At 43.5% G+C, this 26,627-nt stretch overlaps 1 protein-coding gene across 1 annotated transcript in view; it reads right to left on the bottom strand.

The window, feature by feature from the left end:
• The window catches only part of LOC101350950 (coiled-coil domain-containing protein 162-like), a 58,095-nt gene that overhangs the window by 11,891 nt on the left and 19,577 nt on the right, over positions 1–26,627 (bottom strand). The window contains 10 exon segments of the mRNA XM_012554406.2: positions 1,560–1,681; positions 5,378–5,487; positions 5,490–5,586; positions 8,006–8,152; positions 9,096–9,233; positions 9,481–9,633; positions 12,247–12,414; positions 13,505–13,558; positions 14,412–14,561; positions 19,420–19,529. Of these exon segments, the coding sequence (XP_012409860.1) occupies positions 1,560–1,681; positions 5,378–5,487; positions 5,490–5,586; positions 8,006–8,152; positions 9,096–9,233; positions 9,481–9,633; positions 12,247–12,414; positions 13,505–13,558; positions 14,412–14,561; positions 19,420–19,529 (1,249 nt within the window).

Raw genomic sequence — 26,627 nt, 5'->3', positions numbered from 1 at the left:
GCCACCAGGGCTCCTACTAAGTGCCAGATATGCATTATTTCATTTAATCCTCAGAACAAACCTTTGAAGTGGGTATTCTCATTTTACAGAGACTAATTAACCCGTCTAAGGTCACACAAGGAGCCCTGGTGGTGCAGTGGTTTAAGCACTTGGCTGTTAATCAGAAAGTCAGTGGTTTGAACCCACCAGCCGCCCTGCAGGAGAAAGATATGGCAGTCTGCTTCCATAAAGAGTTCTGCCTTAGAAACTCTATGGGGCACACAGTTAGTAGTGGCAGAGCCAGGACTTGAACCCTAACTGGCTGATTCTGAAGCCCAAACACTCAATCAGCAGGCTGTGCTCAGAACCAGAAAGAAGAGGATTGGCTGAGCTTAATAATAGGCCAATTATGATTACTGATAAACCAAAAAAAGCCTAGCTGTCATTGAGTCAATTCTGACTTACGGCCACCCCATGTGTGTCAGAGTAGAACTGTGCTTCAAGGGCTTCCAGTGTCTGGTTTTTGGAAGTAGATCACCAGGCCTTTCTTCCAAGTTGCCTCTGGGTGGACTTAACCCACCAGCCTTTCGATTATCAGCCAAGCATGTTAACTGTTTGCACCACCCAGGGACATGGTTACTGATACTCTTGGTTTATTCCCAAGAGTCAAATCTAGAATAGAACTTAAAATTTATTTAGCCCTCATCTTACAGGGATTGTTATGGATTGAATTGTGTCTCCCAAAAAGATACGTTGAAGTCCTAGCCCCTGTACCTGTGAACATGACCTTGTTTGGAAATGGGGCCTTTGAAGATAGATGTTATCTGTTAGGTTAACTTGAGGTCATACTGGAGGAGGGTAAGTCCTACTCCTACATGATTGTGTCCTTATAAAAAGGAAGAAGATAGGGAGACAGGAAGGATGCCATGTGACACTGCAGCTGCAAACCAAGCAACTCTTGGAGCTACCAGATTCTCCCTTAAGGCATCAGAAGGAATCAACATGGCTGACACTCTGATCTTGGATTCAGCCTCCAGAACTGCAGACAATAAATTTCCATTGTTTAAAGCTACCTGCTTTGTGTTATTTTGTTATGGCTGCCCTAGGAAAGTAGCACAAGGAGCAAGCTAGTTTAGAGACGTTCTGGGGTCTGGCCTTTGTTCTGTGCTGCCTGCTGGCTGCAGTGTCCACAGGGCTATTTTGATTGCCATTTTCATAGGACTCCTTAAGCCCCCAGCAGTCAAGAATCATAACGTACTTTATGAATAACGTCTGAGAAATGTGGTCATTGATGTCCCAAGGCATTAAGATGCTTCAAAATCAGTGAAGTCCCTGATGTTCTTTAAGTACACTCCTGGGACCAGTTTTTAATATTGAAACTTTTTAGTATAGGATGTCAGTACTCCAAAGTGAACTAAAGTAGAAAGTTCTGACTGCATATCAGAATTAAAGTGATTCATTCATTCAACAAACATTATTAGGCACCCACTCACTAATCATCGGTTGTGTAACTGAGACTCTCCTTCAATTCAGACCCTGGAGACTGAGAGATTTTTCCAGACAGAGGAGGAGTATCCTTACCGCCTGGTGAGCTCATCTGGACAGATGATTGCTCAGCATCATTAAGCTGACTTTGTAGCTCTTCTACATGCTGGAAAGTGTCCAGCTTCACACTGCGCTCCTGGGCAAGCCGGCTTCTCATCTGAGAGAAAAAGTGCTTAGGAATTGGAAATGTTTTGGGGTACGTACCTGAGTCCCCTCCATTCACAGGGCAGTTCTTAGGGAGAGTGTGGGTCCCGTGGAAGTCCTGATTAGGCTAAACTCAGCCTTCTGAGAATCCAGAGCTCTATAAGGGTTAAGAACTTGACCAAAGAGGAACAAAGGTGGCTCTTGTGACCGCCTTTGTGCATTATCATAGCCAGGAGTTTACTTACAAAAGTTATATCTTTTATGTTTATTTCACCAGAGGGATAGGGAGAGAGGAGAGGTGATAGACCAGTTTACACAGGAGGGGTAGGGAGACAGGAGGGGTGAGGGATCAGTTCACACAGAACCTTGGAGGCCAAGCCAGTATCTACCCTGTGTACCTGCAGGAGCCCCTGGACTGTTTCAAGCAGAGGAAGGACTTGACCTCTCTGCAAGATATCTACACTAGACTGCCTTCTGCTAGGAGGGCCCCAGCACCCATTCCTGGAGGTAACCTTTGTGTTTACTCCTGCAGCTCTCCCTACCCAGGGTTGACCCATAATCCAAAGTACACCTAATCTGCATAGATTACAGGTGCTTTTTCTTTTAAAATTTATGTTATCATCTGATTTTTTTAATGATAAAAAAGTAATACACACTGATCGCAAAAGTTTAGCTCCAGGTGTTTTAAATCCTACTAGTGCCTGTATAGACTCAACCAGAGGCCCTGTGCACTCTGAGCTGTGACCACAGGCTTGTCCTACAAATACTAAAGGGGGCTGTTCCTTGTGTCAGGAAACCCTAGTGGCTCAGTAGTTAAGTGCTATGGCTGCTAACCAAAAGGTCGGCAGTTCAAATCCACCAGGTGCTCCTTGGAAGCTCAGTGGGGCAGTTCTACTCTGTTCTATAGGGTCACTACAGGTCAGAATCTACTTGACAGCAATGGTTTCTTTTTTTTGCCGGGGGGGGTGGGTTCTTGTGTTGGAACCCTGGTGACAGTGGTTAAGAGCTCAGCTGCTAACCAAAAGGTCAGCAGTTCAAATCCACCAGCCACTCCTTGGAAACCCTATGGGGCAGTTCTACTCTGTCCTTTAGGGTCGCTATGAGTCGGAATCGACCCGACGGCAATGAGTGTTCAAGTTTCCTTGTGCTGCGTGGAAGCTCTCAAGTGTTGTTTAAAATTCAATTGATTATCAGATCTCTAGTTATAAAAACCTTCCTAATATAAACTAGGTCCAGAGTCTGTCTTTGTACTATGTGGATTTGTGTAGGATTCCCTCCCCATGGGCGGGAGTCAGGGGAAACATCAAGATTCCCTCAACCAGGTTGGGGCCAAATTAATTTGAGAAATACTAGCAAAGGCATGAGACATGCTTAATCAGGACCTACCTTGGGCTAGCACACCTGCATCCCCATTTCACAGAGGTAGTTTCAGTGACTCACCCAACATCACACAACCAGTTAGTGGCAGAGATAGAATTTGAATCCAGGTCTATCTACCTGTTTTCAAAACTTGTCCACTTCGTATTCCCAACAAAAATATAAACAGCCAACATTTATTGAGAGTTACATGTCAGATCCTGTTCCAAGCACTTTATTTGAGTTAATTAATCTTCCCCCAGATCTCATAAAAAGATGAGTACCATTATTATCTCCATTTTATTGATGAGGAAATTAACGCACAGAGAAGCCCCAGACCTTGCCCACGGTGACACAACTAGTGACTTTTGGGGGCCCTGGGGTTGTGAACTGGGCATTCTGACTCCAGGGCCTATGCTCTACAAGACCTCGCCAGGTGTAGGAGTAAGCAAGGCCATGGATGCTCGCTGAGGCCAGTCAATACCCACCACAGAGTTGGAAAACTGGAGCTGGATTCAAGAGGCCTCTCTGCTAGTCATGGGGGCTCTTCTGGTGTAGGGTGGATTGCTATAAACGCTCAGCTGCTGATGGAAAGGTTGGTGGTTTGAACCCCTCCAGTGGCTCCACAGGAGAAAGACCTGTTGATCTGCTTCCATAAAGATTACAGCCAAGAAAACTCTACAGGGGCAGTCCTACTCTGTCAGTCATACAGGGTCGCTAGGAGTCAGAATAGACTTGAAGCACCTAACAAAAAGTGGTATATGAAAGGAGCCCTGGTGGCACGACTGTTAAGCACTTGGCTGCTAACCAGAAGGTTGGCGGTTTGAATCTACCCAGAGGCTCTGCAGGATGTGCAGTATCTGCTCCTGTAAAGATTACAGACAAGAAAACCCTGTGGGGCAACTCTGCTCTGTCACATGGGGTCACCATGAGTCAGGATCAACTCGATGGCACACAACAAGCCCTAGGATACATGAGCTGTTGGGAGAGCTGGAGGAGTAGTTTAGAAAGGGCCAATGGTGGTTTTTACATACATTTATCAAAAATGCATTTATTGAGAGAAATCTCCAAATATTCCTGTTTTGACTACCTCTGGAATCTCTGCCATTAACCAAATAACTAGCTACTAACTAGAGACCAAAAATCTAACCAAACCCATTGCCATTGAATTCAAACTGCTGACCTCTCAGTTAGCAACCAGAACTCTTAACCACTGCGCCACCAGGGCTCCACTAACTAGAGAGGACTTTGAAATACTGATCTATGAACCTCCCTGATTTTGTGGTGGCTTTTAGAAAGGCAGAGCCTGGTGGTGCGGTGGTTAAGAGCTCGGTTGCTCACCACAAGATAGGCAGTTTGAATCCACCAGCCGCTCCTTGGAAACCCTATGGGGCAGTTTTACTCTGTTCTACAGGGTCGCTATGAATTGGAATCAACTCGATGGCAACGGATTTGGTTTTTTTTGCTTATTTAGAAAGGCATAATTTGTAAAGCAGATGTGTGATGCCAAATTTTTCTTACCGGTTCAGCCATATTTTAGTTTACTTTTCATGAAATAAATGGAAAATTCTATTTTTTTTAATTCTATAGCTACTCATTTTCTCTCCCCATTTTTACAAAAATATTTTCTCAAGACTTCCATCAATTTCATTTTTATCCATTTTAGTGACCATTTATCTTTTGGCCTCCTTGAGCACTTGAAAAACTTGGCCAATAATTTGATTTTCCAATTTCTTCTAATAACTCCAGTGAATTAATTGATTTATTCATTCAATGAATATGTATGAATTGCCTGCTCTGTGAGGTGCTGTTTCTTTTTCCTTTTGTATTGAATTACATTCTGTGATCTCCTTTGTTGGACTTTTTCATTAATCCACACATTCACCTTATCTTATTTCCTTTAATTTTTTTTTTTAAACTGTGGAGTATATTTAACAAAAATATATTGTGTCTGCAAACCATGCTTGCAAATCCAGAAATACCTTGAACAAAATCTTATTATGGCTTCCATAATACTTGCCACTTTTCCAGACTCCTCAGAATTTTCTAAAGACTTCTTAGTTCAAAGACTAGAGTTCTGCAGAAACATGTTTTTCAAGCTGGTCACATGTGTGCCTAAGATTTTGAGCCTTGAGGCAGTCAGCCATCATCTCTTGCCATAAGCAGTGGGCACAGTCACCCCAGTGTCGGTATAAACATTACCATTTTCCTAGTGTGCCTAGATGTGACAAAGGTTGAGATGTGCTGCTGTGGAAAACAAGAGGGGGCATGGAAAAGACTGAAGAATGAAACAGTTCTTGCCAGAGCACCCTAGTTCACTTACTAGTGGCCACTACCTCTCACTGGAGTTTACCTGTCGGATTTCTCTCTTGATTTTTTTCTGCTGAAACTGGCCCAGTTTAGAAGCCCTCTCAGCCTCTTCTATAAGGCGCTGCAGTTGCTGTTCTTTTTGCTCCGCATCGCCAAGAGCTTCTTCATGCTGGATGTTTTCAGTAAATCCAGTTGCTGCCAGTCGAGAGCTTCCTCATTCACTCTGTGTTCTAACTCCTTCAGCAACTGAACCTATGGTAGGAAAAGACCAAAGGAAACAAAAAAAGCAGAGTGTGTGTTGGTAGACGAAGGCAGAGAACAAGAGGCTGGTCGACCCTATCACCATCCCCTCCTTTAGGGCCCAGGGGTAGAATTATGCAGTGTTTTCTTGGGCTCAAGGTAACACAGCTCAGCTGTTCTGTCCTATGCCAGCCAGCAGCAAGACCACCAGCGTCTCTAGCCCAGCCTGGCATTTATATTGTAAGTCCTGAGACAATATGCAGAGGGAACCAAACAAATAACAACAAAAACCAGGAAAGTGATAATGTTTCTATACACCAACACCAGGCCAAATAATCTGGTCTCTTAATTCCAAGATCTGATGATAATGTGTATGTTAATTAGCTTATTAACCAAATACGCATATCTATCACAAGCTAAACTTGCATTATTATTCAGCCTTTATCTTGAGATAGCAGCATTAAGGGTTTAATATGGGGAGACATACACCCACACCTATTGCCGTGGAGTCGATTCCAATTCATAGCGACCCTATAGGAGAGAGTAGAACTGCCCTGTAGGGTTTCCAAGGAGCGGCTGGTGGGTTCAAACTGCCGATCTTTTGGTTAGCAGGGGCGCTCTTAGCCACTGCACCACCAGGGCTCCACTGGGAGACAGGGTGATGCAATACATGTAAGAGGTGGGGAAAGGAGGTTCTAATCTTGTTTCTGTCTTGACTTCCAAAGTAGCTTTGGGGATGCCAGATATTTGTTGGATAAAGAAGAAGAGTAGTAATCATTTGGCTCTGTTCTGAAATATTGCTAATAAGTAGCACCATAAAGGAGCCCTGGTGGCGCAGTGGTTAAGAGCTTAGCTGCTAACCATGAGGTCAGCAGTTCGAATCCACCAGCAGCTCCTTGGAAACCCTCCGGGGCAGTTCTCCTCTGTTCTACTCTGTCCTATCAGGTCAGTGTGAGTCCGAATCAACTCGATGGCAATGGGTTTCTTTTTGTTTGTTTGTTTGTTTTGGTTAGCACCATGATACTAGATGGTCAATACTTAATTATAATATTAACACGAATACTTATTGACATTTGTATGGTGACTTTACTGTTTGCCAAGTACTTTCTATAATTAATTCACCTGACGCACAATAATGGAAGCATTAGGGTCCAAAATGATCAAATAAGCAACTTTTATTTCATGCTTTAATTATGCCCAGCTTTCTCAGGCCGTTATTTAAACTCAGCTGTTCTTTCTTTAAATCTAGGGTCTCTGTTTTAATCATCCTCAACGGGTTAGCACAGTTATTAAGAGTTTAGACTGAAAACACCCTTATTTGGTGCCATCCCTCTGGGGCAGCAGTAAACTCTGAGAGTAAGACTGAATGTGGGTAATCAGGAAAGGACCCGAGACCCACTGCTTGGGGGTAGAGCTGACTCTGCCCCACCCTCCACATGCAGAGGTTTGCTGTCAATGTGATTTAGGAAATAATATTGGAGCCATTATTCCTTGTTCTAAAATGTGACCCAGGTGGCGCTGGACTCACAAGGACTCACAAGGATGCATCAACTGGGCCCTGAGGTATGAAGATAATAGCTAGGATAATCTTGGAAAACATCTTTTAGGGTCACTCTGAAAAATCGGAATTGACTCGACAGCAATGGGTTTGGTTTTTTTTTTTTTTTGGTTCAGGTAAACTAATAGAACAGCACAAATGACCCACATACCTTCCCTCCCACTCTTATCTTTTTCTATTAGCATTTAGTGAATAGTAAGATTTGTTGGACCAATCAGGACCCTCCTGACTGTCATTACTGAAACCTATAACAATGATTATTAATAAAGACAATTCAAAATGTAGAATCAGTTTCTAGCCAAACTGTAAAAAGGTGAAGCTTTCAATGGTTTTGTCCATTTGTAATGTTAATATATACTGATGACTCTGTAACATTCCTTGGACATGGCTGTGACAGCATGATTGTCGATTTTCCCACTCTTGCTTCTTTGAATGTATGCCAAATAAAACTTTCTTTTTGCTTTAATAAACTTTGTGATGTTTTGTACCCTAAAACAAATGGAATGTGGGCTTGGGGCTGGAACAGCATTGTGATCAAGGCAGAGACCCAGACCCAAGACACCCTCCTGGTTAACACACACACACACAGGAAAACGATCTTGTGTATGAATAATATTTTATCATCTTAGCCAAATATGAGTGAGAACAAAGTCCCGCTGGCCACTGCCCTTGGTTTCATGGCTGGGAAAGGAGGGAGAAGAGGGAAGCCAAGGTGCCAGCCATCTTTTTCTGGCTGTTAGATCTGCTCAGCTTCACCCTGTGGAGCTCTGGTGACTGCTACAGGCAGCCACATGGCTGCCTCTGGTTGCTACCTTTGGCTTTGCAGAGTGTGCTCAAAAAGAGGAACAAAGAGCTGCCCTGCGGCCCGGATACCTGGTTCTCCTGCCACTTCCACGTGCGCACGTTGTCACCCTGAGCCCTGGCAAGGGCCTGCCTGAGCGCCAGCGGCTCTTGACGAAACAAAACCACTTCTCGTTCTGCTATTAGCTTGATGCTCAAACACTTTTTTACTTTGAATAGCTTCCTGTAAATATTCCAAACACAGTAGATCGATAGGAAAAATAAGTGTCCTTCTCACATTTTTAGTTTCCCAAGCAGTATCTAAACCACCTCATCATCGACTGTTCTTTAAAACTTCCAGCAGAGGAGGAACCCCGGAAAGCATGGCCCCTGGATTCTCTATCAGCCCAGAACTAAAACATTTCCAAGGCCAACTCTTCAGACAGGGATTGGACTGGACTGTGGGACATAAAGTGATACTCGTGAGGCGTGTGCCTCTTAGCTCAAGTAGATACAAGAGACTAAACGGGCAGCTTCTCTCCAGAGGTGAGATGGGAAGGCAGAGAGGGTTAGGAGCTGGTTGATTGGACATGGGGAATCAGGGGTGGAAAAGAGGAGTGTGCTATCACAGTATAGGGAGAGCAATTAGGGTCACGTAACAATGTATGTATAAAATTTTGTATGGGAAACTAACTTGAAATGTAAACTTCATTTAAACTACAACAATAAAATAAATAAATAAATAAACTTCCAGCAGAATGGAGCTCCTGCTGGTCACTGCTCCCCCGATTCTATAATTAAGAAGAATAAGACAGATTAAATAAAGACGTTCAGAAGCAGTAAGAGTGAAGGTTTCCAAACCACTGTCAATATGTGTTTCAGTTTCAATTTTCTTTAAAGCAGATTTTCCATTTATTATTTTGTTACTTCATTTAGCTCAGATGAATCATGGTAGAAACCTAAAGATGTGCAGTATTTTAACAAAGCTGTCTCAAGCCCTCTGCTCTGTTCTCTCTTGCCGTTTGCTTCTGCCTCTTCTCTCTCCCAGTGCTCTGACCTTGCCCCTCCACAGGAAAAATCCCAAACTGTCAGATCCTTCAGCAAGGCCCTGCCACCTGACACCAACACCAGCTCAGCAGCTGCAGCTAAGCCCCGGGGCCTGGATGAACCTCCCTCCCCCAGCGCTCACCTTTTCTGCCCTGCTCAGCTGGCCCCGGAAGTGCGCCTGCTGCACGGCCAGCCTCCCGCGGCCCAGGATCCTGGCTTTGCACACCAGGGCGGCCAGGCTGCAGTTGTCCTCCTCCAAGGCCTGCAGCTGCTCCTGCTAAGAAGGCTCACTTTCAGAAAAGCCTGCTCCCAACACTTCCCTCGGGAAGGACTCGAATCCTAGCATCAGAAACATGCCTTCCAAAAGATGACACGGTTGTGCAGTGAGCCCTGGTGCCCTGCTTAAATGCCTGATGCAGTGCTTTCTCAGGGGAACCAGGCTGGAATGGAAACGGAGTAAACAGTGGGGTCAAACGCTAGGCTGAGATGCTGCTGTCCCGTTGCTAAATGGAATCATGTACTTTGGCTGGGTTCTCTTCTATTTCTTCTTCAGGTCTGGCAGAGCCCCATTTTTTCTTTAGGTCTTTCATATTGTCAATCCCGTCTCTTCTCACCTCGCTGATTAGCTCACACACTTTCTGGATCAAATTAAGCTGGTTCTCATCCAGCTTCTCCTGCAAATTGCAAACTCAAGTTAAGGAAGTACAGTGGATTTGGGGGGAGTAAAGGGCAACTGAGGAAGAGGCATTTTTTCCTTCTAAAACCCAACTTTCAGAATTGATTTCACATTAAAATATCATCAACCCAATTATCGTTACCAGTTACCGGTTGCCATAGAGTCAATTCTGACTCATGGTGACCCAATGTGTGTCAGAGTAGAACGGTGCTCATAGGGTTTTAATTTGCCTCTGATCACCAGGCCTTTCTTCCAAGGTGCCTCTGGATGGACTCAAACTGCCAATGTTTTGGTGAGCAGCTTAGCATGTTAATTGTTTGCAACACCCAGGGACTCCTCCAATTATTTATTCATGTATTATATGGAAGTCACACTAGTGGCCCCTTTAGGGTTGTCTTTAATCCACAAACCTTCATCATTTGGACTCCTGCATGTCTTAGAGCATGCCTAGGATGTCAGATGCCAAGGCAAGTTAAACATGTAGAACAGTGGGAGGCTGTAGACTGAAATCTGCTGATTGAATTGCCCCCTGGGAATTCCCAATTCCTGAAATTACTTGGGAGCCTTGCTGGCTAAGTGGTTAAGAGCGCGGCTGCTAACTAAATGGCTGGCAGTTCAAATCCACCAGCTGTTCCTTGGAAACGCTATGGGACAGTTCTACTTTGTCTATAGGGTCACTGTACTTGGAAGTTGAACCTGGGGGTTTTTTGTATCATGTTGTCTTAGAGCTGAATCTGACCAGCAAAACACTGTAGATGAGCTACTACCAAGGAACTCCATTAAAAAGAGGTAAAATAAAGAAAGGAATCAGGCTGGCTGCCTCCCTGTCTAGGCTCCAGCAGACATCTCATGAAGCAGCTTATTCTGAATGGCTTATACCAATCCGAAAACCAAACTCATTGCCTCTGAGTCGATTCCAGCTCACAGTGACCCTACAGGGCAGAGTAGAACTACCCTATAGGGTTTCCAAGGAGTGGCTGCTGGATCCAAACTGCCGACCTTTTAGTTCGCAGCCAAGCTCTTACCCACTGTGCCACCAGGGCTCCTAGCAAGGGTGAAATGGCTTGATCACTGGTAAGTACAACTAGAGAACCGGTGTTCTCAGGGTGAGGGGTAGGGCTGGGGCGTCCTCTCCTCTGAACCATTTCCTTGGAGACAAAGGCAGGAAGATAGCTTGCAGCTGGGGAGCCTCGACAGGAAGCCTGGCTGCTGGCCTCACAGCTGAAGCTTCACAGCATTCTTGGGACCCTGGGTTAGCACAGGGATTTTCTACTTTGAGGCATCTGTGGAACTATTTTCTCCTGAGACAAGTAGGGAATTTATTTTTTATCTAGGAATCTGGCAGTAGCAAAAAGAGCTTAGGTAATTTCTCCAACAATCTCACATCTGAAAGATCTCTCAGCAAATTCCAGCCTTCACTGTCTGCTCACCCCTCTCCCATAGCACTAGGGATATTGCATTTTGGTTTTGATTCTTTAATATTTATAAGCATTAGTACTTTGAGGGCCCTTCACAAGTAAGAAGGAGATCTCCAGTCCTCTCTGGAATGACCAGGCCAAGGAAAAGCATTGATGGAAGGTCTTGTCAACATAACAAACCTAGAGACCACTCTGGAATCCCTGGGAAGAGGCAGGGAAATAGGGACCCAAATGGGACTGGCTCCGTGGTGCACCCAATAGTAGGGAAGGGGGAAGATCGGAGAAGGCTGTGTTGGACTTAGGAGTCCCTTGGTGGTGCAAATGGTTAATGTGTTCAGCTGCTCACTGAAAGGTTGGAGGGTCAAGTCCACCCTGAGGCACCTCAGAAGAAAGGCCTGGTGATCTATTTCCAAAAAAAATCAGCCATTGAAAACCCTGTGGAGCACAGTTCTACTCTGACACGCTTGTGGAAGCCGTAAGTCGAATCGACTCAATGGCAACTGGTCTACTGGTGTTAGAATTGGGGGTGGTACATTTGTATTGAACTTCACACTTGCTGGGATGCTGGATCAGGTTCCGTGACGGCCCATTTTAGGTGTGGGCATCCATCTTACAGCTGTGCAAACAATACAAGAGCGTGACTGGCTTTAACAGTGCTGGGCACATAGACACCCCATTACTACTTCTCTCCTGGGATGAGTCTTCATTGACGGGTCAGCAGCTCTGACACCAGATGGAGGTGAGAGAAAGGGCTGGAGAAATTTCTGGAAGCTGATTAAAATTCTGCATCTACCCAGAGGGCTGTCAGGAGGTGGCTGCTGTGACCTACACTGGGGTCTGGTCTGGTCGTATGCACTGTGCTCTCTCCTTAGATAGTTACATTCAATAGACAAAACAGTGCTATAAACGGTTGGGGCCTTGGAGCAGCAGCACCCAGCAATCAGATGGCAACTGGCAATAGAGTGTGAAAATAACAAACACTTAAATTATCTAACATTCAGTGTCTACCGTGGTAAAATAATGACAAGCCATTGCTGCCTATCTTTCTGCAATGAAAGCTTAGGACTGGAAAATTCTAGGGCCCAAGAATCTCTTGTTACCACAAAGCCTATTCTGTCATTGATCTCTCTGCATCCAGCTGCTTTGGTTACTCCCGGCTCTCCACAGGGCTGTCTGGACACAGGGACACTCACTTTTATGTGTAAACAGGTCACAAACAAGGCTTGGACTAATGCTTCATATTCTTCTTGGACTTCTTTTCTAATCTGCTTTTTGAGACTCAGACTCTCCTCTTCTAGATCGGTGAGTCGGGCTCTCAGAGCAGTGATTTCCACGATCATATCATGGCTGAGCTCAGCAACCTAGCAGCAGAAATATTTATTAAAGGGAAAACAATTTAGGAATCCCAAACTGCTACTACAAAATAGTTCTGAGTGGATCAGTGCTGAAACTGCACTTCTACTTTGAACCTCGTGAAGAGGGTAAATATCCTGTTGCACACAAGTGGGCAGAAGAATCAAAGCACAGTGCCAGACACGTAGTAGGTGCTCAATAAATGGTTGCTGAGTGCATGGCCCCAGAAGAGCCACTGCTTCAGCAGTTTTCAGTTGGGGAAAAGACTTCAGTTGTCTTGGCCCCCATCTTCAGTGTGGCCTTGCCTTGACACCTCAGCCCAAGTACCTCTTTCTTTTGTTGGAATGCACTTTAACTGGTCTCAATAGAAAAAAGAAAATGATAAATGAATGAAATAACAACAACAGAATAAAAAACAAAAACTTCAATAAAAAATAAACAGAAAACTCAAGAAAAAAGACCTCTAAGGAGGATTGCTTATAAAAAGTGAAAACATTCCTGTGAGTGTCTCCACAGTGGTCTCCTTCACTGATGGAACTTCAACAGGCCACCCCTGAAGGTGGCACAAGCAAATGACATTAAGGAATTCTCATTTCTGGCTAACTCCAAGAGGATGGATTTGAGAAACGGGAAAGAACACCTTTTAAGTGGTGTATTGAGTTGAACAAACCCCCCTTCCCCACCCCATTTCATATTCACCCAGAATCAGTGGATGTGACCTTATTTGTAAATAGGGTCCGTGCAGGTGTAATCAAATTAAAATGAGATCATACTGGATTAAGGTGATCCCTAATAAGATGACTGGGGTCCCTATAAGAGGAAGGAAATTTGGACACAGACACACACAGAGAGGAGAACTCCATGTGATGACAGAGTCAGAGCTTGGAGGGATGCATCTACAAGCAAGGAACGCCAAGGATTGCAGGCAACCACCAGAAGCTAGGAGAGACAAAGAGAGAGAGCCTGCTGATACCTTGATTTTAGACTTCTATCCTCCAGAACTGTGAGAGAATAAGTATCTGTGGTTTTAAGGCACCCAGTTTGTGGCACTTTGTTACAGCAACCCCAGGAAATGAATATAAGTAGTAACTGACCTACCTGACCAGCATGTTCTTCAGGTGGCCTCTGACTTCTTTGTATAACATCTAACTCCTGAGGAGGAGAAAGCAGTGCATAAGCAAACTCAAATATTTACTCTTCTCACAATGGCCCAATTCAGTAATGTGTTCCAGACACCTCCTGTTTGTGTGGGTGGAGCCCCATTTTGAGGCTTTCAGTCCCCAGGTGGAGCCAGGACTGTGCTGTCCCCCCATTGGACTTTCTGATGTCCAACACAGTACCAACAGACAGTGTCGGTTTCCCAGTATCCACACTGATGCAGAGGCCTCAGCGACAAGGAGAAGCCAAAATGGGAGTGAGTCTAAGACTCAATATTTGATATTTTAATACTTCATTTGATTTATTTTGCCTAGTGTTTCAACTTTTCTTAGGTACAAACTAAAATTACTCTGAATCTCTTATGCAATTCATTTTCAAAACAGTGTGCAATCTAGGACGGGAGTGACTCTTGGATTCCACCAGTGGGATCTCATTCCAGGGAAGCCTCATCAGCGAGACCAGCCCATGATAGTTCTCCTGAAGAGAGTTTACTCAAGGATCCTGGCTTCTTTACTCAACCAGGAACTGAACAAGTGCCCTTTGTGTTTGCTGAGGGTAGGAATGTCAGCTCCACGTATTCCCCTGGGGCCCAGTTCCTTGGTTGCTCACCTATTATATTCCCTCCTGGATACCGCCAAAGCACATGGCCCTGGGGCTGTCACCTTTGCAGCTGAGAATACCAGAGCCCAAGAAAATGAGCCAATGAGAAGAATAACTTGGAGGGTACCATTCACCTTGATTTTTGTGTAAGAAAAGCCCCCTCTCAGTTTTACTTTCCTGAGTGACTCCTGGGCTTCCCTGCCCACATCTGTTCCCACTCTTAGTTCTTTTCTCACTAGGAACATACTTGCTGCTTCTGGCAGAGCCTTTGCCTCGCATGCTGCAACACCCGCTCATAGCACATGGAGTAGGTCTCAAAGTTGCTGCGTTCTCTTGCCATCACATCACAACTCAAGGAAAGGAGGCAGGCCTCGAGGTGGTCTTTCCTGAAAGTGATCTGAAAAGGAAGGGGCATCATTCACAGTGGCTCCAGCAGGGCCACCTCGCCATACCAGGTCTCATGGCACCCCTGGCCTTGGCTCCCAGCCCCACCTCCACTTCTCCTCTAGACCAAAACATTGGCTCTAGTCTTCCAAGCCTCTTTTAGGTCTGCTTTTGACATTTGCAGGGCAAGGGATAAGAATACAAATGGAAGCCACATAATGTATATCTAAATATTATGAATATTTAAAAGTTGTCAAACTAACAAACTAGTGAAATTAAAATGTTTAATCTCCTACCTTGAAAAATAGATCTTCAAAATGACCTGGAAGACCAGATTTGAATGCATAATTCTTGGACTACTCTGAGTTCTGTGCTAAAATGTGATGACTTTGGGACAGCTGGTCCCCGGCTCATAGTTTACAGCACAACTCCTCTTCTTGCCACCTCCATACCACGAGGGCCCTTGCATGCACGTGAGTGGGTGCTGCAGCCTCCTGTTGAACTCCATTTACACTCCTGCACACAGCTGTCCCTCAGCCACCCCTCAGGCCAGGGGTGTGCTGCATACTGGTGGTAAGAGGTCAACTCCCCCTCTGGGGAAGTGTGAGCCTTAAGGTGTGTGTCAACTTGGGTGGGCCGTGATCTCAGTGGTTTGGCAGTTATGATGTAGTTTGGCAGTCGTATAAGGATGTAATCACTTCCCTGATGAGATCTGATATAATGTAATCACCTCCATGATGGAATCTGCTGTGAGTAGCCAACCAGCTGAAAAGGAGTTTCCTTGGGGGTGCAGCCTGCATCCAATATATGTGGACTTTCTGGCAAAACTTGCTGGCTTTTGCTCTGCTCTGGATCCTGCATTCGGCTTGTCAGCATCTGACCTCTAGTTCTTACTTGCTGATTTTGGATTCATCAGCCTTCACAACCATGAGGCAGCAGCTGCCATCTTTGAGTTCGTCAGCTCTTGCAGCTACGTGAGTCAGGAGAAGCCTCCAGCCTAATGCCTGACCCCTGACCCATAGACTTGGGACTTGCCAGCCTCTACAACCATGTGAGCCATTTCCTTGAGATAAATCTCTCTGTAAATATATATGTGTATATATATATACACACACACATATATATGTATACACATGCTTCACTGCTTTTGTTTCTCTAGAGAACCCAACCTAATGAAGATAATCAGGAAAGAGGCCCATGCAGGGAATTCCAGGGTTCCAGGTGCTGGAACATGGCCCAGAAGGAAAGCAGGGGCTCTGGGAGGGCATGTCCCCTTGGCCCCAGGGGTTTCTTACCCGGTGAGGAAGTGTGTGGCTGGAGAAGGGCCAGAGTGGTGCCCTCTAAAGTATGGGGTATAAGGCAGGGGCCCCTCTTGCTCCCGTCTAAGGGCCATACTGCTCACTCTCTAGACAAGTCCAGTCTCTGCTTTCTCCAGGAGATTGGGCACCCTTTTTGAACAGGGCCATTAAAGAACAGAGGAAAAGCCCACCCCTCCAAGGCAGCCATAGATTTGGAGAGAAATGGGAGCCAATATGTAGAAGGAGGATAGATCCACCTGAGTAGGATGTGAGCATGTGTGTGTCTGTATCAGTGTATGTTTATCTATGTGAGTGTCCATGTGTCTGCGCGTGTCTCTTTCTGTCTGTATCAGGGAGTGTGTCTCTGTGTGTTTCTGGGGATCTTATGGGGTCAAGAGTAAGACCCAATCTCCATCCTTACATGAGCTTTATCTGTGACACTTCCAGGGTCAAGACAGGCTCTCAGCACGCTGGTGGTCAGCTGCAGAAGTGAGGCTTTCCCTGGAGCCTGGGACAATTTCCCTAACTCTGAATCAATTGTCCTGGAAGGGCCCAGAATGCTGTCCTTTCAGTACGACCTCAGTGCTCCCAGTGACCTCCAGAGAAAGCCCATGACAGGCTTTGCCAAGGCCAGTTCTTAAGACAAACTAGCAGAGATGGAAAATAACAATAAAACCCAGTACTGATGAAGGAGCGAGGAAGGTGGCTCGCTCACCCACTGCTGATGGGCGGGGGAATCTGTGCTGTATTGTGGAGAGCAAGCCGGCAGTATCTACAAAAACATTTTAAAATGCTCATGCCCTTTGACCCAGTAATTCCTCTTCTAGGAATTTATCTTTAGAGAATAATAAAAGTTATACCCAAAAATAGATGTAAAGAGATGTTCTTTACAGTATTCTTTCCAATAGGAAAGAAAAATGGAAACAATCTAAAGTGTTTCACAATGGAAAATGGGCTGAATCCGTTCTGGCCCATCTATACAATAAAATACTAATCAGCCACTAAAAATTACTCTGTAGATATATGCTTATTGACAAGGAAAGATGTTTAACATACCCAAAAACCAAACCCATTGCCACCGAGTCGATTCTGACTCATAGCGAACCTATAGGACAGAGTAGAACTGCCCTATGGGGTTTCCAAGGAGCAACTGGTGGATTCCAACTGCTGACCTTTTGGTTAGCAGCTGAGCTCTTAACCACTGAGCCTGGAATAATCTTAATTTGTAAAAAAAAAAAAAAAAAAAGGCATAAATAGAAAAAAGTTAAATTTATAAATAAAGTTTGGAAGGAAATACACTAAAATGATAATAGTGGTTATCAATGAATGGTAAGATTATGAATGCATTTTCTGACACATATATTTCTATTTTCTAAAACAATGTAATTATAAAGTAGTATAATAAAAGACAGTAAAGCTTTGAAAAAGTCATCAGTTGTGTCAGGTGGGCAGGGTGCACTCAAGATACGGACAACAGAATCAGGAGATGAAAACCTCCACTGAGGACAGGCAGAGTCACCTCGAGTATTATGGACAGTAGTTAGGGGTGAAAGGAAGAAGACCTTACCTCATGCCTTCCCCCTGAGCCCAGCCTCCTCCCAACCCACTCTCTCTGTAGGGTCCTGCTTGTGATGGTTAATGTTACGTGTCATGTTGGCTAGGCTATGATTCTCAGTGGTTTGGCAGACACTGGACTGGGTGCTCTTCCATCATGTAATATAATGTAATCACGTTCCATGATGTGATCTGATGTGATCAGCCAATCAGTCCAAAGGGAAGTTTCTTTGGGGGTGAGGCCTGCCTCCAGTATATAAGTGGATGCTCTGGCAAAGCTCGTGCTCTCTCTCGACCCTGTACTCTTCTTGTCACCTGACCTCCAGTTCTTGGGACGTAAGTCTGCAGAAGTCTCCAGCCTGCCACCTGACCTGCAGATGCACCAGCCCCTTAATCCTGTGAGCCAGCAGAGGTCTTCACCTGCTGCCTGACCTATGGATTTGGGACTTGCCAGCCCCCACAATTGCATGAGCCATTTCCTTGCAGTAAATCTCGCTATCTATATGCCTTACTAGTTTTGCTCCTCTAGAGAACCCACACTAAGACACTTCTCAAGGGGACCCTTCAGTTGAGTGGGGGTATATTAAATACATTTTTTTAATATTTTATTTTGTTTTAGGTTTATACAGAAAATTGGATTCCCATTCAACAATTCATGCACAAATTGTTCCATGACATTGGTTACAATCCCTGCAATGTGTCAGTGCCCTCACCATTTCTACCCCGACTGCCCCATTTCCATCCATCTAGTTTCCCTGCCCCTGCTTGCCTTCTCATCTTTGCTTTTGGGTAAAGATTGACAGTTTGGTTTCATATAGTTGATTGTTAAAGGATCACATTCCTCACGGGTGTTATTGTTTATTTTATTCTATTTATATTTTATTGTACTTCAGGTGAAGGCTTACAGAACAAATAGTTTCTCATGAAACAGTAGTACACATGTTGTTTTATGACATTGGTTAACAACCCCACAACATATTAACCCTCTAACTTCTCAACCTTTTTTTTTGGTGAAAATATACATAGCCAAAGATACACCATTTCAAAAATTTCTACATGCACAGTTCAGTGACATTGACTACGCTCTTCCAATTGTGCTGTTATTCTCACTTAAGATAAAGGCTTACAGAACAAAATAGTTTCTCATTTAACAGTTACTACAAATGTTGCCCTATGACAATGGTTAACAATCTCACAACACATCAACAATATCCTTACTCAACCTTGGGTTCCCTATCGCCAGCTTCCTTGTCCCCTTCTGCCTTCTGGCCCTTGTCACTAGACTCCTGTACCTCATTAGTCTCATTTGGTTTTACGGGGCTGTCCACTCCCAGGCTGAACAGTGAACCTCGGAGGTAACTTCACCACTAAGCTAAAAGGGTGTCTGGGGGCCATACTCTCGAGGTTTCTCCAGTCTTCTTTAGGCCAGTAAATCTGGAAAATATATTTTTTCTATATTTTAAAAATATATATCATACAGAGCTGTTATGGGTTCAAATATTTTTCTAGAAGGATAACACAAAAAAAATTGTCAACGCTTCGTTTGTGGAGAGGAAACTGGGGAAGGTGAAGTGGGGTGGGGGGGCGGAGAGGAAATGTTGCCTTTTTGTGCTGTTAATTTTTTTCATATTGCACATTTCAAAAATATTTTGTAGGGGATGTGTTTCTAGGTAGTGGTATTATGGGCTATTTTAGTTTTCTTCTTTAAAATTTTTTATACTAAAAAAATCAATAATAGGAAATGTTGCTAAAAATTAGCTCATAAACAAACTCCAAGGTTACTTTAAAAATGTGACCAAATCTGAAATTAGCCAACACGTGCATTCTAATTATTCCTATCCTTATTGGAAATCCAGAAAAGAAAATGGTAACAAATGATTACGATTTTGGGTTCAGCCTCAGTAATCATATCATCATTCAAAGGGAGTAAGAGAAGCATTAATCAATGTGGAAGGAGAAAGTCTACCTTGTTTGGGTTTACGTTTAAAAAGACCAGAATGACTAATTTTCAATACATACCTCTAACTCACCATCCTGGTAATTCTCCATTAATCTCTGTATAAAATTTTCAACTATTTGTGGTCTTACAACTGAAAAGTTTTCTTTCATGACTTGGTTTTTCCAAAGCTCTAGAGAGGAAAACATGCCAAAACATATACCAGTATCATGAAACATTGAGCAACCATTAATGGCTATGAAATGGCAACTCTCTGAGACATAACATTGGACACAACATACTGCCATTTCCAAACACACAACTCATGTGTGGGGTGGCAGAGAGGAGGAGGTGGTGGAGGACCCAAGACCCTCTGGAACATGGAGATAAGGAAGATCTTTAACAAGATTCTTCATGAGATTTGGAAAAGTTATCTCTGAAGTCAGGAAATCACATTCCATGACCATAAGTGAAAACCCAGAGTCAAGTGTTATCATTGGCCCTTCATGACATCTGATCTCAATAAGTCCCTTTATGTATCTGCACAATTATTTTGGTCTAACACAAATATCAGAAATAAGTGATGAACTATTATATTTACCTGTTAAAGTACATTCCTGGTGCTATGGGGCAAAATTAATTTGAATAGATAGTTAATAAAAAAGGGTAGGAAATCCAGAAAAGAGTCACAGATGAGCCTATGAAATAAGGCCTATTCAAAGTTACTCAGAGAAGCTTTGTTTATGGCAGCAAAAGACTAGAAACAGCACAAGTGTCCACCTTTAAAGGTCTAGTTACTAAACCGTGGCACATCCCTGTAATGGGGTAGCATGCAGCTGTAAAAAAAAGAAAAAGGAAATTCTTCCTGTACTGATATGAAAGCACCAAAGACTGTTAAGTGAAAAATGCAAGGTGCAGAACAGTGCATATAAAATGCTATGTTTTATCTTTAAAAAAGATATAATAAAGATAATAAAGGGGTGGGCATGCCCACAAGCCTACTCAAGGTCATTGCTCTAGAAAGTCTCCCTTCTTTTTCCTATATCATCACTTTCCCCTCTTTCCTGGATATTCACAACAGTACACAAGTATGCCATTGTTTCTCTCATATCATAAAAATCCTTCCCTTGAGCTCACTTTCTCCGTGAGCTATTGTCTTGTTCTTTGCTCCGTTTTTGTAGCAAAACTCCCAGAAAAAAATATCTAAGCTCACCATTTGTTATTTCTTTCAAATTCCTTCTTAAACCCACTTATCAGGCTTTTACCTCTACCACTCCAGTGAAATTGATCTTGTCAAACACCAGTGACCTCCCTGTAGCTAAATCCAATGGTTAGTTCTCAGTCCTAATTTTACTTGTGCTACCAATAGCATTTGACACAATTTGTCACTTCCTCCTGCTTGGAAAACTTCATTCACAAGGCATTGGGATACCACTCTGTCTTACTTTTCCTCGTAGTTCCCTCTAGGGCTTCTTTGCTGGTTCTCTTTTTCCCTCCCCACCCCAGCTCTTAACATCAGAGGGTCCCAGGGCTCAGCCTTTGGTCCACCTCTTCTTTTCACTCCCTTGGTAATATCATCTAGTCTCATGGCTAAATACCCACTTGCCAGAATCCCTGGATGGCTTCAAACGGTTAGGTGCTCGACTCCTAGCAGAAAGGTTGGTGGTTCAAACCCATCCAGAGGCACCTGAGAGGTAAAGCCAGACAATCTGCTCCCAAAAAGTCACAGCCTTGAAATCCCTATGGAGCAGTTCTACTCTGCACACATAGTGTCACAATGTTTGCAGAGTCCAATCAACTCAATGGCAACTAACAACAACAACCACCCACTTGGCATCTCTACTAGGACCTTTAAAATGCATTTCAAACTTAACTTGTACATAATTAAATTCCTAATCTTTCCTCCCTGATTTACCTCATCTACAATCCTCTCTATCTTAGCTGGTGGCAATTCCATTTTCCCAATTGCTCAGGTCAGCAGTCTTGGAGTCATCACTGAGTCGTCTCTTTTTCCTATACCCAATAGCCAATCCATTAGTGCCTCCTTTAAAATATACCAAGCACCTGTCCTCTTACTACTCTCATTGCTCCCAACCTTGTTTGAGCCACCATCTCCGCATGCTTAGATGATTGAAATAGCCTCCAAACCAGCTTCTTCCTTCTTGTACCTTTTCTTCCTTTACAGTCTATTCTCAACACAAGAGCCAGGGAGAGTCTGTTAAAATATAAGTCAGATAATGTCACTTCTTTTCTCAGAATCCCGGGATGGCTCCCCATCACACTCAGAGTAAACTTTACAGTCCTTATAATGGCCTGTAAGGCCCTATATTATCTGTCCTCTTTCCCGCCTCCTTCTTTGACTTCATCTACTATTCTCCTCTCTCTCACTCTTCTTCAGCTACACTTGAGTCCTTTATTGTTATTGTTTTTAGGTGCTGTCAAGTCAGTTTCGATTCATAGTGACCTTATGCACAAAAGAACAAAACACTGCCTGGTCCTGCTCCATCTTCACAATTGTTGCTATGTTTGAGCCCATTGTTGTAGCCACTATGTGTCCTTGCTGTCACTTAAACTTGACAGGCATGGTCTGCTTAGGGCCTTTCTATTGGCTCTCCCCTCACATACCCACACAGCTACCTCCCTCACCTTCTTCAAATTTTGCTCAAAATGACACATTTTCAATGAGGTCTATCCTGACCACTACCTTATTTAATATTGCAGCCTGCCTCCTTCAAACCTCCACAATACCATTCTCCTTAATCCATTGTTTTCTTATTTCTTATGTTTATTGCTTATTGTCTGTCTACATGTTCTAGATTGTAAGCTCCATGAGAGTAAGGATTTTTGCTATTTTATTCACTGATGTACCTCAAATGCCTAAAACAGTGTCTAAATATACAGTGGTAGTCTAGAAGCAGTAGATGCTCAGTAAATAGTTACTGAATGAAAGAATAAATTAGTATTTGCATAAAAAAGCACTGAGAAGATATTCGAGAAACTAACAGAAGTCATTACATATAGGTGGTGGAATGGGGTACACAGGGTCAGAGGTGGAATCAAGACTTCTCAATGCATGCTTTTTTATTTCATTTTAATTTTTGAACCATGCGAATATATTTTTATAAAAAAAATCAAATTTAAAAATAATATGACAGTGTTGGAACAATGTCAGTATGCCAACATTCCTTAGCAATCCTAATGGAAAAGCCAAAGCAAGTGTATACTTTATTACGTTGAGTAGAACTGACAGAGTAGGGCTTACTTTCTGTTTGTGGCTCCAGTTGAGTCTTGAGAAGAAAGATCTAAGAGAGACCTATATAGCTGGAGGTAGGAACCAAGCTCCACCCTGCTCCCTTTTCTGTTGTAGAGGTAGCCATCAGCAAGAGCACCCATAGGGCCACCCCCTGCTCCCCGCTGTGTCTAATTTTAGATGCAATTTCCTACTCATACCTCTGGCTCTTTAACAGGAGATTAAGTGTATGCAAGAGGAAGCACCCAGCAGAGTCTTCCCAGAAATGTGGATATGACAGAGCAGGAGCTTCTGGTATTTGCACTATTTCTTATGTCCTTGCTGTTGTTAGCTGCCACTACATCAGCGCATGACTCGTAGGGACCCATGTGAAACAAAATGAAATGCTGCCTGGTCCTGTGCCATTGCCACGATCAGTTGTGGATTGGATCATTGTGATCTTCATGGTCTTCATTGGCTGATTTTCAGAAGCAGATTGCCAGGTCTTTTTTCCTAGTCCATCTTAGTCTGGAAGCTCCACTGAAATCTGTTAGCATCATAGCAACACATAAGCCTCCACAGACAGATAGGTGGTGGTTGTGCGTGAGGTACGCCAGCTGGGAATGAACTCCGGTCTCCTGCTTGGAAGGCGAGAATTCTACCACTGAACCACCGCTGCCCACGCTCTTATGTCCTTGCTGTTCCTTAAATACAAAAGGCACTCTGCTTAGGGCCTTTGCATTAGCCTGGTTTTGAAAATAGGATTCCACATTCCACAACTGGTTACTTTCCATAATAAACATACAAATCTGGTTGTGCTTTTTCTTTAGGACTAAGAAGGTGAGTAGACTTATCACCATTGTCCCAGCACAGTTGAAGCAGAAAATCCAAGGGTCAATGTGCCCAATAGTTCACATTTCTTAAGATATTTAAGCACTTTTTATGAATCTAAACCTTGAAAAGGCAGAGCTTATGTATATTTCAGAAATTTCCCAGACAAGAAGTTGGATTCCTTTTACAGAGTACTTTAATGGCAGGTCTGTGGCCCACAGACAAGCCTGGTGAGGAGCTAAATGCGCCACACATCTCTGGTTTGGGGCCCATCACCTGGCAAATGTCCACTGAGCAGTTTCGGGTAGTTTGAGAGCCGTATTAGCTGTTTTAGCTCCTGGCTCAGCTGAAGAGGGTTATTTTATAGGTCCTCCTTCTTCATGGTGCCCTGGGGGCGCAGTGGTTAAGAGCTTGGCTGCTAACCAAAAGGTCAGCAGTTCAAACCCACCAGCTGCTCCTTGGAAACCCTGTGGGGCAGTTCTGCTCTGTCTTATAGGGTTGCTATGAGATGGAATCAATTCGACAGCAACAGATTTAGTTTTTTAATTTTCCTCTTCATGTTGAAGTTCAGACGTGCATCTGTACTTTGCCAGGAATTACTTCTCTTGGATGAATCCCACACACCCCCAAGCAGGAGTCAGGGGAAGCCAGGGAAAGTGGGAGATTCATCCAAGAGAAGTAATTCCTGGCAAAGTAGAGTTGGTTGTCTGTGTCTCATTATCAGTGTGTGTGGTCACGGCTTCTTTCAGATGAAGCAGCGGTTTCTGACAAAAGCATGGAGGTGGAGGGGAGACAACACACTGGAGGTTTAATTAGGATTTCATTTTCTCCTCTCACTCTGTTCCTGGGTCCTTTGACTGGAGGAAATTTTTACTTCTTGTTGGCCAAGCCATTTCCTGTCTCTGACCAACACCTCCACCCAACCTGCTCCTTCTAGGAAGGACATCTTGGTTTGGTAACATTTCACTTCTCTAATACAACCACCAGCCGTCAGTGCCTGAGTGGCCCCCAGGTCTTAAGCTAAGGAAGAACTGAAACTTGAAGGCACTCAACTGCCAATCAAGGTGGTTTTCCCCACCAGCCAGCAGACCCCAAAACAGATGGTAGTTTGGAAGCTGTCTTGCCTCAAATATATGTATGTGTTTTGTACTCCTGTGTTTCCCAAACTGCTTCCCAGAACACTAGTTCTTGAGTTCATGGTAGATGGCCCCAAGGGGAGGAAAGGGTTCTGTGGTCAATTAAATTTGGAAACGTTGCATACTCTCTCTCCTGGAGATTTATAATGCAGAGTAGGATAGTAAAGACTCTGAGAAGGCCTGGAGGAGAGGAACCTTTTTAAGCTTTGCTTAACTCTGAGTTTCCCAAACTTATTTTTGTTGAAAATAAGCAAGCAAGCAAACAAAACCTTTCTCCCCCTGCAAAACACAGTAGAAATCATCCTATCCAATGTAATGAGAACTGAGAATTGTTGGTCAATCAAAAGAAGTCCTTTAAAGCAGAAAATCCTTAAAAAAAAAAAAAAAAAAGAAAGAAAAGTACTATTTTAAACATTTTATTTAACTTAAAAATACATAAATTTGTAAACAATTGCCAATCATTTAACAATAAGCCTAGGCCTTTTCTTTGCGTATGTACCCACTGACTGGAGATCTGCACCATCTTTCTGTAAACCATAATACATAGTGCATGCTCTACATTTTCTAGTGACTTTTTTTTCCCTTAAATTTTAATGGAGAACTTACAGACTGTGAAACAACCCAAATACATAGTTTTGCACATTTTTACAATTTTGCTTAATCTTTTCAGTCATCTGACCCACAACTAATTTGAGAGCCATTCTTCGTCTAAACAACTAGCCTTTTCTTGTGTTTTCCTTGAAACTTTTAATTTAGTTTTTATAGAACACTCCTATTTCATGGGTTTACATAATATTTAATTAAATTGCTCAAATACAATGACAAGCAAACCCGGCATAAACACGTTTGGAGCAAACAATGATGGCTAGGTAAATGTGTGCAACATAAATGCTGTAATTTGTGAGTACTTTGCCAGCCAGCCTGTGTCACAAGAATGGAATAGAGCACTTCAGGTAATCCAAGAGTCTGTTAGTGAAGGGTGGTTAGAACTTCTAGTGCATTACCTCTTGAGGAGCTTGTGCTCCAGGACACACTGCTGGGGAAATGCTAGTCTAGACCATGCTCTCCTTACTGTTTTGATTGCGCTTTCCTTAAGTGAAACAAGGTCTCTGGGTGGTGCAAATGGTTCGCGCTGGACTCGAAGGCACCCACCACAACAACTAACCTAAAGGTTGGTGGTTTGAACCTGCCCAGTGGCACCACAAAAGAAAGGTCTGGCAACCTGCTGCTGTAAAGATTACTGCCAAGAAAATCCTACCGAGAAGTTCTACTCCGTAACACATGGGTTGCACAAGTCAGAATTGACTCAATGGCAACAAATTTGGCTTCTGTGTTTTTTCACCTTTTATATTAATGTGCACTTTTGCATCTATAACTACCTATAGTAGTATCACTAGCTGATATTACAGAGCGCAATGTACTTAAGGTGAAATTCATCAGTTATGAGACTGGATCACAATCCACGTTCCCAACAGTTTCCTTGACCTTTTTGAATTTTTTTGTCTGACCTCTTATCAGATCTGATTAAACTATCTTTTTTAACCGCAAAATGTGGCTGAGAATAAGCGTGTACCAGGATTAGAAGTGCCACCTCTACTATTTTCTTATTCATGTGGACACCCTCCCCACAGTCAATTCAGGACACCTCAGTGTGGAATGTGACATGTTATTTCTCACATATGGGCTTCATCTATTTAGAAGTTCTAATATTTTCTTCCCATACCCCTGGGATAGATTGCACTCCACTTTGGAGACTTCTGGTCTTACAACTGCATACAGAACATTAGAAAATCAATTAAAAGTAATTTCAGTGCCTAAATGTCAAAGATAGGGGATGGATGTCAGGGCTGTTTTGAATCAATGGAGCCCATTTCTCATCTAAGGCAAGCCCTGCGCCTGAGCAAGGTGCTCTGGAGCCACTTTCGAATGTTCTCAGGGGAGCAGAGTTGGTCAACAGGGAAAGAGGACAAGAGCCTTCTCTGTCCCCCTGGATCTCAATACTCTCCATTGTGTTTTTTCACCTTTAATATTAATGTGCACTTTTGCATCTATAACTACCTATAGTAGTATCACTAGCTGATATTACAGAGCGCAA

Source organism: Trichechus manatus, unplaced genomic scaffold, assembly GCF_000243295.1.
Source record: "Trichechus manatus latirostris isolate Lorelei unplaced genomic scaffold, TriManLat1.0 scaffold00017, whole genome shotgun sequence".
NCBI lineage: Eukaryota > Metazoa > Chordata > Mammalia > Sirenia > Trichechidae > Trichechus > Trichechus manatus.
The sequence above is the reverse complement of the archived record's forward strand: the minus strand, read 5'-3'. Positions and strand labels throughout refer to the sequence as shown.